General features: G+C 47.4%; 8 protein-coding genes across 8 annotated transcripts; 4 read left to right on the top strand and 4 right to left on the bottom strand.

Annotated features, from left to right (window-relative positions):
- Positions 1–341: 341 nt before the first annotated feature.
- Positions 342–995, top strand: N7447_002898 (PRP38 family protein; the record flags this gene model as incomplete). The annotated part of the gene is made up of 1 exon (XM_057227173.1): positions 342–995. The coding sequence occupies one exon, from the start codon at positions 342–344 to the stop codon at positions 993–995; it is 654 nt and encodes a 217-aa protein (XP_057091189.1).
- An 874-nt stretch (positions 996–1,869) lies between these two features.
- On the top strand, positions 1,870–3,474 carry N7447_002897 (heme-dependent oxidative N-demethylase family protein; the record flags this gene model as incomplete). The annotated part of the gene is made up of 3 exons (XM_057227172.1): positions 1,870–2,398; positions 2,464–2,929; positions 2,994–3,474. The coding sequence occupies 3 exons, from the start codon at positions 1,870–1,872 to the stop codon at positions 3,472–3,474; spliced, it is 1,476 nt and encodes a 491-aa protein (XP_057091188.1).
- Positions 3,475–4,396: 922 nt separating this feature from the next.
- Positions 4,397–5,616, bottom strand: N7447_002896 (Zn(II)2Cys6 transcription factor domain-containing protein; the record flags this gene model as incomplete). Its single annotated transcript, XM_057227171.1, has 2 exons — positions 4,397–5,503; positions 5,551–5,616. 2 exons carry the CDS (start codon positions 5,614–5,616, stop codon positions 4,397–4,399), a joined length of 1,173 nt encoding a protein of 390 aa, XP_057091187.1.
- Positions 5,617–6,136: 520 nt separating this feature from the next.
- N7447_002895 (RTA1 domain-containing protein) lies at positions 6,137–7,039 on the top strand (the record flags this gene model as incomplete). Its single annotated transcript, XM_057227170.1, has 2 exons — positions 6,137–6,308; positions 6,351–7,039. The coding sequence occupies 2 exons, from the start codon at positions 6,137–6,139 to the stop codon at positions 7,037–7,039; spliced, it is 861 nt and encodes a 286-aa protein (XP_057091186.1).
- A 1,278-nt stretch (positions 7,040–8,317) lies between these two features.
- N7447_002894 (sugar porter family MFS transporter) lies at positions 8,318–10,182 on the bottom strand (the record flags this gene model as incomplete). The annotated part of the gene is made up of 3 exons (XM_057227169.1): positions 8,318–8,724; positions 8,783–9,065; positions 9,145–10,182. The coding sequence occupies 3 exons, from the start codon at positions 10,180–10,182 to the stop codon at positions 8,318–8,320; spliced, it is 1,728 nt and encodes a 575-aa protein (XP_057091185.1).
- A 1,889-nt stretch (positions 10,183–12,071) lies between these two features.
- Positions 12,072–12,725, top strand: N7447_002893 (uncharacterized protein; the record flags this gene model as incomplete). Its single annotated transcript, XM_057227168.1, has 1 exon — positions 12,072–12,725. The coding sequence occupies one exon, from the start codon at positions 12,072–12,074 to the stop codon at positions 12,723–12,725; it is 654 nt and encodes a 217-aa protein (XP_057091184.1).
- A 1,254-nt stretch (positions 12,726–13,979) lies between these two features.
- On the bottom strand, positions 13,980–15,289 carry N7447_002892 (WSC domain-containing protein; the record flags this gene model as incomplete). The annotated part of the gene is made up of 4 exons (XM_057227167.1): positions 13,980–13,997; positions 14,056–14,571; positions 14,810–15,123; positions 15,178–15,289. 4 exons carry the CDS (start codon positions 15,287–15,289, stop codon positions 13,980–13,982), a joined length of 960 nt encoding a protein of 319 aa, XP_057091183.1.
- A 2,409-nt stretch (positions 15,290–17,698) lies between these two features.
- Positions 17,699–19,069, bottom strand: N7447_002891 (HNH endonuclease signature motif containing protein; the record flags this gene model as incomplete). The annotated part of the gene is made up of 1 exon (XM_057227166.1): positions 17,699–19,069. The coding sequence occupies one exon, from the start codon at positions 19,067–19,069 to the stop codon at positions 17,699–17,701; it is 1,371 nt and encodes a 456-aa protein (XP_057091182.1).
- Positions 19,070–19,103: the final 34 nt, after the last annotated feature.

Genomic DNA, 19,103 nt, shown 5'->3' with positions numbered 1-19,103 from the left:
ACGTTGTCCGGCGCGACTATCGATAAGCTCGATCTTGGCGGTGTCACTTCCAGCTTGGTCAAGCCGGTTATTTTTAACTGAAGATTGATCATTGCCCATTTGGATAGATATATCTCCATATATAATTCATGCTGGTAATTAAAACTTTAACCCAATCATAGAGCAATGTATGATGAGAAGACAGACCTTGTATACTTTTTTGTACTTAACATGGATAAAGGCGGTGACAAAGGCGGTAACCCCCAAGTCCGTATTATCGCGATGGTCTCAAAAAACTGCCGTGGCCCTTTTTCGCCTCTCTTCGATGCCTTGGCACCTCCGCATCCGCCCTCACCTCCAAAATGGCAGCTCATCGTGCCGATGCCAGCACATTCCTCGATAACCGTGGCTACAAGGGCCCCTTGGTCCGAGGCGTCAACCCAGCCACGCTTTTCGAGAAAGCTGTGCGCGACCGCATCACCGATTCATATTACTGGAAGGAACAGTGCTTCGGTTTGAACGCAGCGACTCTGTGTGATCGCGCAGTCGAATTGACCTGCATTGGTGGAACATACGGTGTCTCTGAGAAGCCTACTCCCTTCCTTTGCCTCGCATTCAAGCTCCTCCAGCTCGGCCCTGACCGAGACGTCATCCTCGAACTACTCAACTTCACCGACCCCGGCAGTGGCGATGAAGCTGAAAACCCAGATGATGCGCTTGTCAAGGATCGAGGCGACTTCAAATATCTGCGCGCCCTTGCGGCCTTCTACGTGCGATTGACCTTCGAACCGGTCGATGTCTACAAAACCCTGGAACCACTACTTCTCGATTACCGGAAACTGAAGCGACGGGTGCGCGACTCTTTCACGCTTACATATATGGATCAGTTCGTGGATGATCTTCTCACAAAAGACCGTGTCTGTGGTACCAGTCTCTGGAAATTGCCGCCACGATCACAACTGGAGGACTTGGATTTGCTAGATGAGCGAATCAGTCCTGTTGAGCTAGAAGACTGATGAGTCCAGTATGATTGTCAGCATACAAAAACATAACTCCGGAGAAGGGATAGAGGTTAAAAGACAAGACTAACTCGGGTTATAGTGAGTTTTGTCTAAGTGGCTGCTGTGCACTGTCCACGGGTACTTCACCCATAATCAAACAGTCATGTGCCGCCAAGTCTCGGGACATTTTTACCCTTTTGGGTAACACGAAGGCTTCCCCTTCGGTATACATGTTCCCAGTTCTTATCTCTTCTTGTTTGGTTGAATCAATTCAGTCAAGACATTGCTTCTTGGGTTCTATCGATATTGAACATCGTAGGGAGTGGAGTTAGTTACAGCTAAACCATCACCTCGCAATGGCAAATCACACGTCTCTATTTTGTACTGATAGGCGTCGTAAACTCGACAAAGCTGCTTAACTGATCTACCTGCACCTTGTGCCTCCTTGGCTTGTTTGCCTGGGTGCAGCGGTACATAGAACATATGATAAGGACATTTTAATGAGTAACATGATAAGCATACACTGGTGTACAATAGCCCGCCTGTGACGTCGACGCAGCAGAAACCAGCATAGACCACCGGCATTTCCTCTCCCAACATGGCAAATGCAATCTAGCCAGACAACTAAAGCAGCTATTTGACGCGTACATCTTGTCACTCTGAATGGATGCGAATTTCACCCCCGCTCCGGATATTCTTTGACCAAGCAACAATGGTCAACTTGTTTTGCCCACCGTTAGCCCGGAGAGTACATATTTGTTTTGGCCCCTGTCCCTACATGGCTCGATACATTTGTCAAGCCTACCCCCTGCAGCTGCTGTTATATATGCCCATATATTGAATCACTATCCACGTCCGTCTTGCCCTAACTCGTATGGATTGAGGCGCTATGAACTTCCTATCAATCCCCGAGAACCTCTGGCGAATTGGATTTATCCTACTTGCTGCCACTGCGGTCTATGCTGTCATTAATCGAATATTTGGCAGATCTCTCTTGGCCAGAGTTACATTGCGTGGTCGAAAACACTCAACTTCCCGAACTCCACCGCGATCCTTTTCTCCGGACAAGAAAGCTGCCACAAGACCGACTTCCCCGTCTAGTTATGGGGATGTCCTCCCACCCCAACGCAGGCATACACTCACAGATCTTAATTGTGACGCTACACCCGAACGCGATGTGCACGAAGATGAAGTACGTCGGAATATCCTACCCATGAGCGCCAACTATACAACCAGCCCGGGCGACAAGTATACACCGATGGGATTCTCAGTGGCAGAAGTCAAAGGACTTGGAGACTTTCCGGACTATGCAACTCTCAGTGGAGTTCCACTTCCCGGCCCATATCCCGAATTCAATATCGAGAAGGCACTGCCTCGGCCATATCGTCCATTCCGGTGGGCGTATCACCAGACTATGTGTATGTCCCATGGAAAGCTAAACAAAGGTGATTTGAAACTAATACCATCCTCCGTTCAAAAACAGCCTTGAGTAAACTCGAAACAGACTGGTGGATCGAGCTCGAAAGTACATACAAGAGCCGCATCGCCCAGCGCAAAGAACTCTACGCCAAGAATGGCAAGGAAGTCCTCGATGCCATGCCAGGTTCCGAGCTTGCATGCAAGGAGTTAATGGAGATGGTCTTGCAATTTATCTGCGCCCGATATCCGCAGTACTTCATACTGGTTGACAAGCGCGTATTGCAGAATAAGATCCTCGGTACCGAGCAGGATGTCACAGCCAAGCCACCTCTCGAAGTCCTTCTGGACAACGTTCCAGAAGACTTTGCAATCATGCTTCGCGACGACACGACTGGATTTTACTTCCTGCGTGCAGCGGTGATCTGCTCAGCAATAGGGTGGAATGTCGCGTCTAAGGTTGGGAAGCAGCTGCATGAGATCCACGAGCCGATTCCGGATTATAAGGAGAAGATGCAGTTTTCCATGGATCGGTATGTTGGTTGCTCCTTTAGGGGAGATCGAATAATGAAGTGCTGATGCGGGAATACGGTTTAGATTTTTCACTAAGATGCCTACCGAGAAACCAATCCAGCGAGGGTCATGGGGTCTAGAAATTGGACAGCCATTGTACGTGCCACCCGGGGACCCGCACGAACTGCACCGGCTATCTCAGCAGGCTGATTTAACCCTCGACGAGTGTCACCTGCGGGTGGACTGGCAAACTCTCAGGCGTCTCCCTTTGTCCGGTGCAGTGATCTTCAATTTCAAGGGTCTTTTTACTCCAGTCACGGAATTCCGTGATGAGCCTGGCGTACCGGAGTTGGTAATGAAGATCTTGACGGAGGGAAAGAAGAATCTCATGGATTACAAGAGTGTTTGGCATGTGCAGCATGTTGTACTTCCAAAGTTGAAGGATTGGGCAGAAGAGCAGAAGAAGGATGGGCTAGTTCCAAAAGATTGGGAAGTATCTACTTTGGATGATAGTCCATGGTTCAAGGGCTGGCAAGAGAAATGGCATCGGCAACAGGGATTCTAGGATGTTGATATTTGACTGTTGAGTGGTATTGTTTCTTTGATTGAATAGTTTCATTATTCCCAGGGTGGTAGCTATCGTTTATCAGTTCTCATCAATTGAGTTGCCTACATCATCTAAGCTCCGTTTTTCCCATTGATGCATTGTTACAATCCTGGTGTTTTATGCAAATCTCCCTTGTGAGGTGGTGCGGTGGCAGTTGTCTTGGATATAGAACAAAGATTGCTTATGCAAGGAAAAGAAAATCCCTTTGTTCGATCTTGACCTTATAAGACAGCCAGTATGGTTGCGATCCTGTATTTCTCTGAAATTTTAGCCGATGTGAAATGGCAATTTTGACTAAATCAAGATGAGGCTGTTGATTTTCAGATGACCAGCTCTGTCACTTCGTGTGAGATTTATCTCCCTACAATCTCTATAATTATCATTTTTTCACAATCGTGAAACAAGTTTGCTAGACAGTTCCTATTTCTTTTGTGTCGAAGCACTCTCTTCAGCAGTCCACGTGTGATGAGTTCTACACACTCCGAATGGTAAACCCCCAAGGAAAGCAAAGGATTTCCCATTGATTTCAACTCAAACGATGGACCACACATTAAGGGGGCTGAAGATCCTGCATTTACTGCTCTCGCAACTGACCAAATCGACCAAATCACTCAAATGAAGGCCTTATGTTCGAGGGTTTTGATCGGCCAGTCAGGAATCTGCTGAAGCTTGGGTATTTCCTTTTTTATTCCCAAGGAGAAATTCTATCACTTCATGGGAGCAAACTCGGGCTACGAAGGAAATATCTTACTGGTCATTAATCCCACTCGCGATATCTATGGCCCATCAACGACAACCACAATCTATGAGTTTAAAGAGAACATATCCGTATACCCGAGAGCTCTACTTGTAAGAAGACTTTCATTTCTTAATGGCCACCTCATTGCTGTTGTATAGAATTTGCCACCATGAGTGATTGTCGTGGCCAATGGAGCCATTCTTCCCATGCTGGCCCAAGATACTGACTGATTGAATCAACTAGATACTTGCCACCATCGCAGAATATCCACGAATGTTTGTGGGTATCAACCAGAGCACCAAAATGTGCCAAGATAGCCAAAGCCTCGCCCTTCCTCTGCGAGATCAGATCAATGTATTCGCGAGGAACAAGCACCGGCCATGCAATGAGAATATCTAAGCTGGTTTCCCCTAGATTTTGACTGTCCATCACAGTGATGACTGATTGCAAGGCCTGGATAGCCTGTTGGTATGTCCTTGTAGTAGTATCGTCGTGATCAAGACTTTTAATCCGATCCAAAAGCACCTGGCAAACTGGTCCCAGACCTGCATCTGCCGAAGGTATCCTTTCTCCAAGCGCCAAGAGTGGCTTTAATGTTGTTTGTTGCAAAAGCTGCCATCTCCCCCCGCTTACGACAGTGCGTACCCCATGATGCAATATAGTGTACTGAACGAACTGGTCAAGAAAGCTCTCGATGTTACTGTCTCGATAAACTAGGGTCTCGCAGAGCATGTGCAGCCCCAGAATACCAGCGAATAGAAAAATTGAGACATAATTTTCGTCATTTATTTGTGATGATGAGTTGTTGAAGGAGCTCAGGGCATAACTCTGCAACTGAGTAGAATGGTGTCGGTAGAAAGACCGCTGTTCTGGTCTGGTGATGCTAAGATGCAAAGCACTCAGAGATAGAAGCTCGTTCATGAGATAGGGCGCACCGAGCCCATGCCGCAAGATGTCCTGGAATGAGATACTAGAAAAGTTTTTCTGACCACTGAATACTTCCATAGCATCCGAAGAAAGATTGTGAGCAAGCTCGACATGGAGCATGTTAACGGGGGCATCCTCAGGACTATTGGTGGGTTCTTGGGCGGGCGAAGATGTCACGGCCGGTGAACCAACAGCGGACGATGGAGTTGCAGTGTCGCTACCAATGCTGCTAGTTGCCTTTGCATAAGGCACAGGCTCTAGGAACTCGCAGTGTCGTTGTGAACTGATACAGTTGGAACATATGGGTCGTTTCTCGTCACACTAAGTAGGGTCAGCGGCTGCACATAGGTGGTCATTCAGTGACAGACCTTCATGTGGCGGCGCTTGCATTCAATGCAGCCATTTCGAGACTTTTTATGTGTTCTGCGGGCCATTTTTGCCACGCCGTGACATAGAAAAAGATACTGCTAGAGCCGGAAGTCTCGGTTCCGATAAGCTAGTAGTATATGAGAGACCCTCACGGCCAGTGAAGGTAAATATTGCAGCCTAAAGATTTGTAGCAAGCCTAATCTCTAGGCCCACAGATATTATCTCACGAATCCACTTGGAATGTCTTGAATGATTCCTGAGGTTGAGTGGTGAAGTCCGGAAAATGTGATGAATACGCGTATGCACAGACCAAGGCCCCACTTTGGTTAAGGTTAAAGATCTTGGCGCTCGGCAGCTCCGCCGCTTTTGATATGCAAAGTCCATCGGCCCTGCCTCTTCCAGGAGTTAATTATATAATATTAAACCCTTTTTGGATGACGATATAAGCTTGGCTCAGATAGTGTATATTTAAATTCCCCAATGACACATCACTTTCATTTTTACCACTCTCAACCCTGTGAGCGACATCCAACTGAAACTTCATTTCTCATTTTTGTCAAAAGCCCGCTTCTCTCTACACACAATATGGCGGAGCTTAAGCCTTACAGAGGGGGCTACTATCTCTGGAAATATGTCCCCTCGCTCCCAGCAGCAATCATCTTCTTGATACTTTTCGTCGCTGCCACGACATTCCACTTTTGGAAGCTGCACCGAACAAAAGCTTGGTTCTGCCTCGCATTTTCTCTCGGGGGACTCTGTGAGCGTACCGGGCGCATTTCATTCAAGCATCGCTGACTAGTTTTGCGTCAAGTCGAAGTAATCGGTTACGTCGGTCGAGCCGCTGCGCACAACAGGACAGATTCGGTGATAATATACGCTATTCAGAACGTCTTCCTTCTCCTTGGCCCTACCCTTTTCGCAGCCTCTATATACATGACCCTCGGGCGGATCATCCGCAGCGTCCACGCCGAGGAACACTCGCTTGTTCGGATAAACTGGCTTACCAAGATATTTGTGATGGGCGACGTGGTATCATTCCTTGTTCAAGGCAGTGCATCGGGCCTGATGGCCACGGGGAATAATACGAAGCTGGCCTCAAACATTGTGGTCGCTGGTCTGGTCATCCAGGTCGTCATGTTTGGTCTATTCATTGTCACATCGGTTGTTTTCGAGGTCCGTATGCGTCGCTCGCCCTCGACAGCAGCCTTTGAGGAGCAGATTAACTGGATGAGTCGAGTCCGCACGCTCTATGCTGTCAGTGCGCTTATCTTGATTCGGAGCATTTTCCGGGTTGTGGAGTATGCAGCTGGGAATGACGGATATCCACTTACCCATGAGTGGATGCTCTATGTGTTTGACTCTGTGTTGATGATAATCTCGATGGTCATATGGGGTATTTGGTATCCTGTAATTCTACTGAGACCCATAGTCCCGGATCAGGGGATAGTCACAGAGGTAGCGGCCGGCGTCGAGTTGAAGGGGCGTTGATTTGCATAGACATGCGTCTACTTCAATTGAGAACATGTTCACATTGCTATCTTACTAGGTTCCAGGACGAAGAACATCGTTAACAGGGGAAGGTAGCTTAGTCTTTGAAAGAAGAGTGTCAAGGTTAGAGGTCTGGCTACGAAATGCTTCTCTGAATAATAAATACCTCAGTTATGACACCATATGATGGACTGTAAATGAAATCCTACTAATAGCAGTCTTAGAAATGCAATCAAAAGGTTGACTACATGTAGCCTCATCCTGTTCATTTGAACATAAACACAAGTCTGAGATGACAAAGTATAGTGTACACACAAACTTTGGAAAGCGTGGGAGAGAAGGAAGTGTAATCTAGTACCTAGTAATAACAACAGGTGGCCTAGTGGTAATATAACAATGTGCACCACGAAGGAAGTGGCTAGGATCTTCCACTACCTGACTGTTCCGGTTCGATCCGTCGATGCCGCGTGTATACCTTCTTTTTTTCCCTCTCCATCCTTTATCATCATTGCTATCACCTTTGATCTCTATATTTCATCTTCATAATCTCCAAATTATATTTCATTGAGCAAATATACTTCGGACCGGAAAAAGAATACCCCAGGCCCACAACGCACGTGCTCCGGATATATAGTCACTGAGCATCAATCACCTGATCATCCCCTTCAATTACTTTTGTCCAGTCGCTTTACTTATGCTCCGTTTTCTCAGATAAAAATGACGTTCATGGGTTTAAAGGGCTCTGGTGCACAAATGTGACGCCAGTGAAAATTCTGAAACAACCTCACATATATACATCTTGCACACAGGGGTAGTGACTATATATTCCTGGACCCGGCCCTATTGCCAGTGTAAGTTTTTACTACACACACATTACTCCGCTGCCTGAGTATCGCCTAAGTATTGCAGGACAGAAACCAACCGTGAGCATTAGATTACCTCCAGATGCTAGCAATGTGTTTGACCAGGGAACCCAATTTTCTGTGGACGATGGCAAGGTATTCGTGTTCGGCTTGAAGGATGTCACAACCGCCATGGATCAGCACCGATCTGCTCATTTAAATCGTCTTTGTTTGGTCCAACGATCATCGTGTCTTATAAAAGCACCAATGGAAAAAAAAAAAAAACACCCACCGCTATTGGTTTATGAGGTGGACTAATTTTGAAGTCGAGGAATCGGGGTTCACAGATCCAAATGTTTCTACTTGATAGAATAGTACATTGACAGCCACTTGAAGCCCACCTCCCCACCTCCCATACACATCATGACACTGACACTCAAGCCGTGGTAGACTCAACCTCGACGTGGTCAGTATCAATGTGCTTCTCATTCTTGAGATCCTCCAGCACCTCAACACCAGCAAGACCAAGGCTCTCATTGATCCGCATCATGCGCAGGCGGTCAGCTTCAGCAATGCTATTCGAATCACCACCGAAGAAGACATCCAACTCCTCAAGTGTCTTGTCCTTGGTCTCAGGGGCAAATTTCCAAATGAACAAACCACCCAAAGCACTGAAGACGGCAAAGAAGATATAGGTGCCATACTTCATTGTGTTCAGCATATCCTTGGTGGTAAGGCCGATAATGAAGTTGAACATCCAGTTGGTGGAAGCGACAATCGAGACACCGCGGGAGCGCTGACTGTTGGGGAAGATTTCCTGGGCCAAAACCCAAGCGACGGGTCCTGTTCAATAAAGTGTTAGCTTGATGTTACATATGAGCTGCGGATATGGTTAACATACCCCAAGAGTAAGCAAAGTTAATAGCGAAAAGCCAGATGAAAGCAATGGCAACCCAGCCTTGGGTGGTGGCAAGTCCCTCGTGCAAGTTCCACTTGTCCTCATATATACCCTCCACAATGGCAACAATAATGTGGCAAAGGAACATGCCGGCAGCACCGACAATGAGGAAAGTCTTGCGGCCGAACTTGTCGAGGTAAAGGACGGTGGGTAGGGTGAAGAGAATCTGCAGGATACCAGTTACACCAGTGGCAAGAAGGGTTGTCTTCGTGGACGAGAACCCGAACTAAGAAAAAGAAAAGGAGTTAGCAACCATCTCTCGGAGCGAAACCAAAAGGGAGTTTGAGAAAGAACGAGTCACTCACCGAGGAGAAAATCTGGGGCGCATAATAGAGCACGGCGTTGATACCAGTGAACTGCTGGAAGATCATCATACCGCAACCGAGCGTCAAACGCTTGAGCATGTTGGGGGCAAACAGGGCTTTCCAGGGAGCCAAGATACCTCCAGCTCCAACAGCCTCATTCTCAGTCTCTTCATCGAACATGACAGCAGCCTTGATCTCAAGGTACTCCGCGCGAACAAGTGGATCGTTCACAGGGAGGCGACGCAGCCTAGAGATAGACTCCTTTGCCTCTTCATCGCGGTGCTTCATCATCAACCAACGTGGCGAGAAGGGGAAGAAGAAGAGACCGAAGAACAGGATCCAAGCGGGGATAATCTGCAAAGCCAAAGGAAGTCTCCACGAGATCGTCTTCTGGCCCATGCAGGTATGACCGTTGTTCTGAGCAGCATTGTACACCCCGTCCAGGTAAGGGTTCGCAATACCCTCTGGGTTACAGGTGTTGCCGCCGACAAATTGCATGCCATAGTCGAGCCAGAAAGAAATCGCGGTACCGATAGTGATTGACAGCTGCTGCAGGGAAACAAGGGATCCACGCAGCTCAGGGGGAGCGATCTCGGCTTGGTACAGTGGGATAACCATACTGAACATACCGATACCCACACCACCGATGATTCTGCCGGCGAAGAAGTAGGCAGGAGTCTGTGCGCCGGCCTGGAGACCAGTTCCCAGGGTGAAGATGACGACGGCAACCATCATGGCGTACTTGCGCGAAATGCGATCTGCGAGAACACCGTTGATCAAAGCACCGGCCCAGGCACCAAGCTCGAGGGCCGACACCAACCAACCCTGGATCGTGGATCCCATGAGTGTGGGGAAGTGGTTTTGGAAGTTTTCCATGACGAGAATAGGACCCATCACACCCTGATCGTATCCATACATTATACATCCAAGCGAGGCAAACAAACAAGTAAAGAAGACATATGGGTTTGAAATGAAACCTTTGAGACCGTGAGGCTTCTCTGCATTGGCACGGCCAACCACAGACTGACTGATTGCCATTTTGAAGACAGAGTTAGGACACGAGAAAATGAAGAAATGGAATCCGATGAAAGAAGAAAAGCATGCTAACCAGGCAGATTATATAGCACTGGGACTATATCTACCTTTGACCTTTTTTTCTTTTTCCCCTGACATTCTGGGGTTAGAGCTCACAAGGGCCTTTCCCGGGACTTCGCAACAAAAACAGCCCGAACCGAAGATTTCCTATGGGGCCTCCTTGATCATTCGATGCCATATGCTGCAGTCAACAGCACGCTAAGTCCAAATTCGGAGGACTAGACGACATTCGTAAATGACGCGATTCGGACATAGGGGCATGCATATAATATGGTCGAATGCCAAGGTGTGCCACAAGCCAAAAGAAGCATCAAGCCAGTAGGCTCGGCGTTTACTGGGCACCTTGGATGCGCATTTCTCAGAGAACAAGCCTCTGGGTCCGAGAGCGCCATAGCTTGGCGCCATCGGATTATGATTTGAGATCCGAGTGTCACCCTGAAGCATTTTGCAATGTCGGTGCCCTCCCACTGCATGGGGCAATACTTAGTGCTTACCGCACTGGCAAATCAGATGCAGTTAGATATACCATGATCCCTGCAAATCCGACAATTGACCGATAAGAGGCGTTGAAATCATATTCTTGACTGATCCACCACATTTCGAAGGTCATTTCGGACATAGAGATGTACAGGGGGCGGGCAATCTTCAGATTTGCTATTTTTGATATGAATCAATGTGCCCTAGATGGTACACTACAACAGTAACATTCTAGAATACATAATATGCGCGCCACAAGCTGTCTCCCCATTTCTTTCCGCGGATTGGCTGACTTTCGGCTTCTAGCCTCGGATTCTGAGGAAAACAATCAAATTCTGGCCCCCATAGTCAATTTCTAGTTAGCGGCCTCTATTTCGGTATTGGCTTGGCTCAGGATTGGCTAAAAACCTCGGGGAACCGAGAAGACGCGTGGTCTTCCTATCTTCCAATAGGATTCTCATTTTACCCGTTCCAGACGTTCAGTGAGTTGGATTCTGGAGATGAAATATGGGGCGTTCACTTATGCTATTCTTCATTTGTGACTCATAAGCTGTTCTTTGAAGCTGTTCTTAAAGTCCCGAGCGTTGTTTCCGACTTTTCCGGTACAATGCCGGGGTATGGGGATGTCAACGGGATGCCCCATGGGGCCTCGTCATCTAGAGGGACCAATGAGTCCGGCTTTGAAATCTCGCCAATTCGGGTAAAGCTGAAAATGCTGGGAATTCTGCCTCTATACCTTCACTGGTCATTTGTTTTTAATTACGAGGATGAAAAGGAGGTAAAAAGCGTAAGAGTAGAGAGTAATGATAGGAATATTCCCAACCCTAAGTATTACACAGAAACCACTACTCCTTGGAATGCCGTCTTCAGTCGTTATCTAAGGACATGGGTCTGTCTTTGTTGCCCCAAGTCACCAGCGCACTGTGGTGATTGTGGAGAAGAATATCTCTGCACCCGAAATAGAACAAAGAGGTTATCCAATCCCCAGATCCAAATTAAGAATCGAATCTGTACAAATAACTCTTATTATTTTAAGTTGGTTATGGGATTTAAGGGGACAAAGTGCTGTTAATAACGTGCATTGTACATATGTTTCAATTATACTCTTTGAAAAGACAAAGGTATAGTTCCTTGGGCTCTTTGTCGTCGAATACAATCTCCAAGTCTCGATACCCAGATCTCCAAGGCTATATAAAGCCCTCCTTCCTTTGAAAACTAGACATACATCAAATTATCCACCACTCCTCGCTATTCCAGTCTTCTGGCTCCAGGTTTCGCGATTCCCTTAGCCCAGTGATCAAGCACCACTTACAAGTCTTCCTTTCCCCTCGGTACGAACAAAAATTTCGAGAATCATGTCAGCTAACTACAACTGGAAGGCTGTCCATCCGGTCTACGGAGTCCCCATTTCCGTCGTGGAAGCCACGGAGCAACCTATAATCCGCTGCGACGTTCGACAGAAGCACAACCTTCCTTCTAGATCATGGGCGGTCCGTATCTCCACATGGATCAACACTAACTATTTCTTATGGTCTTTGTGCGCTGGTCTAGCAGATTATCGCTCTGACGAGGAGTGGACGACTACCTTCGACGCCCACTATCGTCAGACCTGGGACGAGATCCAGGCTAGGGTCCAGGAGATCGACGGACCTTATAGATTCGGCATGCCCATTCCGATGCCCCCAGTCGCGAAGGCTGTCGTTATCCACCACCCCGAGAGTGGCCCTGCGGAGACATTCACAGTTGGTCCGGAGCCTCGCCCGTCCCATCTGATCCCTCGGGTGACTAGTATGCCTCGATATGCTGTATGGAGTCTCTTGCGCTTTGTGACTGAACGTCAGTCCTCTGTACCTGATCAATTTGACGTAGTGCTCGATATGTCATCGCCGGCGCCGTCGCGCCCTGTACGTACGCGGATTGGCCAGGGCGTGGCTAGAAAGGGCGTATCTCAAGGCGACTTGAAGGATAACGATAACGTGATAGACACATACTATCAGTTTGGAAATTGAGATTCAATATGAGGTAAGTGCTGTGTTTGGTTTCTTTCGGCTTTCTTATATAAAATAGTTCCAGTACTCTCGAAAAGAAATCACGGTTTATTCTGATCATTGGCTCTCCAGGCATGATAATAGTAACCCAGTAAGAACTTAGTAATCGCTGCAATGCCCGATACGAATGAGCCTTGTAAGGGCTTAATATAATTCTAAGCACCGGTGCAAAAGCCAACTTGGAGCAGTTGAAGGGTGATCTATTCAGCAACTCAAGTCAGTCCTACTGATCTAGCTACGCTTACGAGGGGAGATAACAAGGAGAAATATGATAATGCTCCAGGAACCTTGGAACAAACTACGGCATGGGGGGAATCAATCCTCCGGGGCTATGCTCAACAAGTACCTAGTAAGAAACGTACCTCAAAGACACTTCGGCAACTAAGTCACAAAGCCAGGCTAAGATGCAGCGGGCCTTACTGCATGTAGTCACAAGGACATAAAGGCCCAAGACGGAACATGAAATCAATATACAGACATACTAATCCGTACAACAGGATCAAGTGGTCAGTGAATCTTTATCCCAAGCGAAGAGTAGTTTCATTGAATCGGTCAGTCTAAACACAGCGCTGGGGACGTTTCCCCCTCAGATCGAAGCCATAGCAAATGCAAACAATTAAGGCGGTGGGGGAACAGAAAAGGCTGCGTGGTACATGACAGATGAAGATAAAACAAGAGAAGCTAATAAGCATATTGAAGCAAATAAGAGCAAGAGAAAGACAAAGGCCAAAGCGATGAGCCCAGAGGCTGACGACGTCAGACGCACCGAATGACAGCGATGTATGTATACTTTCAGATCATGTCGGCATGGGCTGGCATCATCGATGTGGCGGGTATGTATGCAGGATAATATGTGTTGCTCGTGAAGGCGTCTCAAAGTTGCCAGGGGATTAACCATAGTTTTCAATTCAGGGCTTGGGCTCTTATTTTCTGTATCCTTCTAATATGTTCCGACGGGCCGATGCCAATGCATGCACCCTCAGAACTGTTCCATGGCGGTGGAGGAGAAACCGCCCGGCTTCATGTGCTGCTGTTCTGCGTGTTTTGCACAGCTGCACGCATAAGAATGGATTAGAAGACGGAGAAGGAAACCGAGCGACAAGTGGGTATCATAATGAGGTTGTTTTCGAATGACGCAAGATTAATGGAGGTCGAAAGGCGCCAAACGACAGAAGAGAAAGAAAAGGTGGGCAAGGATAATTCTCATTTCCAAAGTTAGTCGGGGTTGGTAAGCTAGAAATCAATTAGCAAGATTATTTCGCCAGTATCCACAGGGCACTGTTCAACTTACCCGAAGAACAGGACGCGAGTAGTCTTCGTTGTCTTGCAGCGAAATACTACTATCCCGAGCACCGTGTGGGTAGAGAGTCGTGTTAGTTTTCATTCGCCGATCGGTGAATGTTGTAGCCGAACGTGCGGGCGCATTTCCACCAGTACCACCTTCTCCGTTGCCCCGTGGGAAGAAACCTCCCATGAAGCTCGATCCTCTGCTGGTTCTGTCGTCGGCCATATCCTGGCTAGGGATAGGGCTGACGGCACGAGCGCGTTTGCGATATAAGAAGATCATGAAAATGAGAGCACCGATCAGGGCAATTCCTCCGATAACACCAATCACAATACCTGCGATGGAACCTCCACTCAATGTCGAGCTACCGGCAGCGGTGGCGTTAGCCGATGCCGAATCAGCGCTAGCGCCAGCAGTTGAGCTTGAACCAGCAACGGTGATTGTCCTGACTTGGCCGCCAGAGTTGGTCTGCACCGAGACACTAGCCGAAGTAGTGGTTGTTTTCTCATCCGATGAAGTTGACTAGGATCAAAAGTTAGCCAAGTGTGTCTAACCAAACCGGTCGTGCTGAAAATACAGTTTGTGAAGCCGAGGTGGAAGAAACCGAGGCAGTCACAGTGACAGTTTCAGGCTGAACGCTGGTACTTTTCTATCCCTTATATTAGAGCCACAGGCCAAGAAAGAGTAGAACACCCAATCATGCTACACGGGCTGGCGGGAGATTTATCGGTCCAAAAACAAAGCAGGAAGGGTGGCTTACCGAGGTTGAGGTTGAAGTTGAGCTTGTCTCCGACGACGATGCAGAAGAGGTGGTTTTTGAGGTTGATGAACCACCAGCTGTGCTAGTCACATCGTTGTTGGGGATCCTCACGTAGGCGAACACTCCTTTGGATGCACTTCCACAACTGTCTGAGGGATAACCCGGACAGGGAGATTTACAGTCGGAGGTTTCGGATTGTGACCCCTTAGAGGGAGCAACATTGGAGCACCAGCATTTCTTCCCTTGTAGGATACCTAGGGCGTAATCGGCGCAAGTAATTGTACACGCTCCATTTGATTGGAATGTGTCGGTAACTGTAAAGAGTCAGCGATATGGCTCAATCTATAAAATTTTGCGCAATCACTTACCTGCTTTGAAGGAAGAACCCGTGTTGTCTGAAGCACAGTACGCAAGGCTAGATGCAGCCGACGCGAATGGAGCGACGAGCGCAAAAACCGACACCACCACCGGGACCTTCATGATGGGTGTGCTCGATCAATGATTGCGTATCAAACCAGATCGTCCGTCGATATTTGTGGGTTTCGTTATTTTCCTCCGAGATCTCGTCGTGGGGGTAGCGGTAAAAAAAAAGAAAGTTCGCAGGCGCAGAGTGAAGATCGAAATTGGCAGTGTGTGGACCGACCGATGTGAATTGTCGATCACCCAGCGTGCGGTAGTGTTTGGACGAGGAATCTAATATCTGGCAAGTCGATCGAACAGGCCCCAATTGTTATTTGTTGATCCCCCACTAAACGAAACTGTCGGATGTTGTCCCGTGTCAAAGACACATTGTCTCTCGATGGATATCTCCAAGGGCTAGGCAACAAAATAACAAGAAAATAATGAAAGGAAATGACGAGAGAGTGTGAAGTCGAGAGTAGAGAGAGAGAGAGAGAGAGAGAGAAAAGAGAGGGAAGAGGAGAAGGGGAATCTCCACAGTCACGGGCCTATCCTACATCCTCATCGGAGTATGTCGAGCTTCCCGACATACCCGGTGGAGACTGATTTTCCTTATTTTACTAGATTTACTGGATTTACTGGATTTACTGGATTTACAATTATTAAAGATCTATATATTGTAGCTCATTTACCGGAATATTCTCTTTTTTTTTTAGGGCCCTTAAGTAGATTTGTTATCTTCAGGTGAAGAGAGCCTATAAAAGGCCATCCTATCATTGTTATAAGCAAGGTAGTATAACAGGTATAACAGAACAGGATAACAAAAAAATAACAGGCCTAACACGGTATTTTATTGATTTTTTTCCTAAAGCTCTTTTCTCCACTGAAATCGCCCGACTGGCAGACCAGATTTTCCTGTACCAAGGAAACATTCCACCCTTCATACCTTTTTTTTTTTCTTTTTCGATCTCAATCTCTCTACCCGCTAATAATGTATCCATCTGCCTTTGTTCTTTCTTATCCGAAACAAAGGGGATCGCCAGTGCATTTATGACCAGGGTTATACCTAGCGTCAGTGTAGACGTAATTGAGTGGAGAGAAAAGAATGTTGGTCTAACTTTGGACTTGCCTTTGTGTATATGATTATTCTTGGTTTGGAATTATTTATAAGTATAAAGCTCTCTACTCCAGAAGCTTCGAGACTAAATCCAAGTTCATGGCAGTGTTGAGCTTCCAAGGTTGGTCTCAATGCAGCTTATGTATGGGACACCGAATTGTCATTGAGCCAAGGTGATATGATAAAATGACCACCTGTCAACTTGGAACTTGTACAATGTGCCCTAGGCCGTGAGGTAACACATGGAATTCAATCATTCTACAACATAGGAATGGTATCTTGTACGGAATACACTGGTGGCTCTCGCACCCCATGCCCAGACAACAATCGAGTCGAGAGATCGCTGTGATTTGCCGGATCCAAGCGAGTCTTCCGTGATGAAACAACGTTGGGGTTTAATTACTACGTACCCCCATTTGCTCTTTTCTGTCTAGGATGTATTTAAACTAATGACATAGGAATCTTAAAACTGGTGCAACATAAAAACACCAATATTGTACTCCGAAGAGTCGCCCCTTTTTGAAATTCTCTTTCGACTCATCCGATGTGAGATCATAAATTATCCCACTCATCTCCCAAGTGGAGAATCTCCACTCGGGGGATTAACAGTGTAAAAACGTAAAATCGTTACAACCCGATCTTGAAATTTCCATGGCAAACCCGCTCAGGAAGGATTTGAGATTCCCTGTTACACAAATATTACCTGGTTTGATTGGACCTTTGAAGGACCTGGACAGTATGTTCGCCAAATGCAGAACTAATATGCGATAACACCCAATAGTTTAATAATCCAATCTTCAAGGCAATAATAATATTAGTTAATACTCCATGGTGTGTGACTTCATGGTGTGTGTTGGATCTTGGACAATGCCAAGATAAGCCCTGGAGTGATGATGTGGCCGTGTTAATCTGCTTAGGTGGCTGAGACAAACCCACCAAAGGGAACCCACGTAATCTCCTGGCCATCGGATTCGCTGTAGGGTTACGGAGTACTCGGTACTCGATCAGGGTTCTCCTTGGTTTTGTACTCTGGTATCCAAGATTCGGCGAGGCTAAGGAAACGATTCAATTATTGTAATTGTGCCTGGTGGCTTGCAGGTGGCGTCCTGTTCTGAAACAAGTCTACTCCGTACAGTGACGATCACTCGTTGCAGCCTGCATGAGGCATCCGCGAACCAGATGTAGTTGAAGGTTCACATCTCGTGTTCCAAGTAGTTTACAAAGTCTGTGATTATTTGACATCAATCAACATATTCGTGTTAACGGGTGTTACAGGATACATTGGCGACCTAAGAATAACCGGAAATCAACCGGTCTGTACTGTACTGTACATGGAATTGTGTTGGACGTGCACGCGTCAATCAACTGTCACCTCAGAAGTCAATAGATAGATGGCCAGTCCCAGAGATCACATCCATCAAACTAGATGAACTTCCTGAACCCGCTGAACCCGCTGAACCTTCTGAACTCGCTGACCTCGCTGACCTCGCTGAAGTCGTCGAAGTCTGGCTAACGTTGCGAGGACGGTTGATGTCGGACCCTGGCAGAGGGCCAATCATCGATGCGCTGATATCCTCTACGAATTCGGATTCGGGAGGGGAATCGGATGAAAAAGAAGAATTAACCCAAGCCAGAACGTCGTCCTCATTTTCCAGCTCGGAAGGCTGCTTCGGGCTGGGTTGGGGCTGGGTAGTCATTTGGGATTGGGTAGTCATGGATGAGCTGTCATCGTATTCCTCATCATCTTCGTCGAAGAGGGTGGCCGCAGCGGACAAGGAGATCAGTCGATTGAAATGCCACTGCATATCCAGCAAGTCAAAACTCGGAAGCGGTCTCAGGTCGGGGTCGTCCGTTGTCATTCTAAAGCGGTAGCCGGATTCAATGACACGATAAGATGGTTGGCCTCGCACCCCTACAGCCACGACGAGTTTATCCACGCTGTTGACTTTCTTCGTAGAGACAGGCAGCTTGGCCAAATCAACCACGTCGTACAGCCCATGGTTTTGCTTTGGCTGCCAGTAAAACTCAAGCTCCATTTCGGTCATATCCTTAGAAATCCAGACGGGGCGAAGGGCGAACAAACCAGATGTCCATGCTGACCGAATATCTCGGCGAAGGCAGATCAGATTAGAGCAATCATTGACAGGGCTCTGGGGTGCAATTGGGTTATTGAAAACGGCTCGTCTCCATCTTTGAACTGTGGTCTTTCCCCAGAACATATCCACGAACCTCCAAATGGTAGGCGAAGCCGGGTCATCGTGCAAGCGGGAACTGGCTAAGCCAGCCGGGAAGATTTGAGTGGTTTGATAGACCTTGCGGGTGCCGGTGAGGACGCACTTGTGTCCATCTCGTTCTCTGGCGGCGTAGATTGCAACTGGGGCAATATTTGTCGGCAGACCGAAAGTGAAAGGCGGCAATGCTGAATCTAGTTGGGAGGGAGATGGTTTCACCGTCCATTTGAATGGAAGAGCACAAGCGAGATCAGCCAGGATATCCATCATTTTCAGTGAAAAGTAGGCGATTTGTACAATGTACTCAAGCTTCTCAAGGTCGCACAGCTGAACAACGGCCCAGAATGGGGTAGGGACTTCTTGTTCTAGAAGGGCTTTCTTGAGACGGCGAATCATAATCTTCCGCTGGGTGGACGGAATATTGAAATTCTCGTCATTTACACGAACAACAGTAGGTGAGCGGTCTAGTTCCGAGGAACTTGACGGAAGAGTAGGCGTAGATGCGTTTGACATCTTGATCACGTGGAGGCACATCTGGATCAATAAG

This window comes from Penicillium robsamsonii (genome assembly GCF_028829455.1).
Source record: "Penicillium robsamsonii strain IBT 29466 chromosome Unknown utg000001l_segment0_segment0, whole genome shotgun sequence".
Lineage (NCBI taxonomy): Eukaryota > Fungi > Ascomycota > Eurotiomycetes > Eurotiales > Aspergillaceae > Penicillium > Penicillium robsamsonii.
This window is presented reverse-complemented; position numbering and strand designations above follow the sequence as displayed.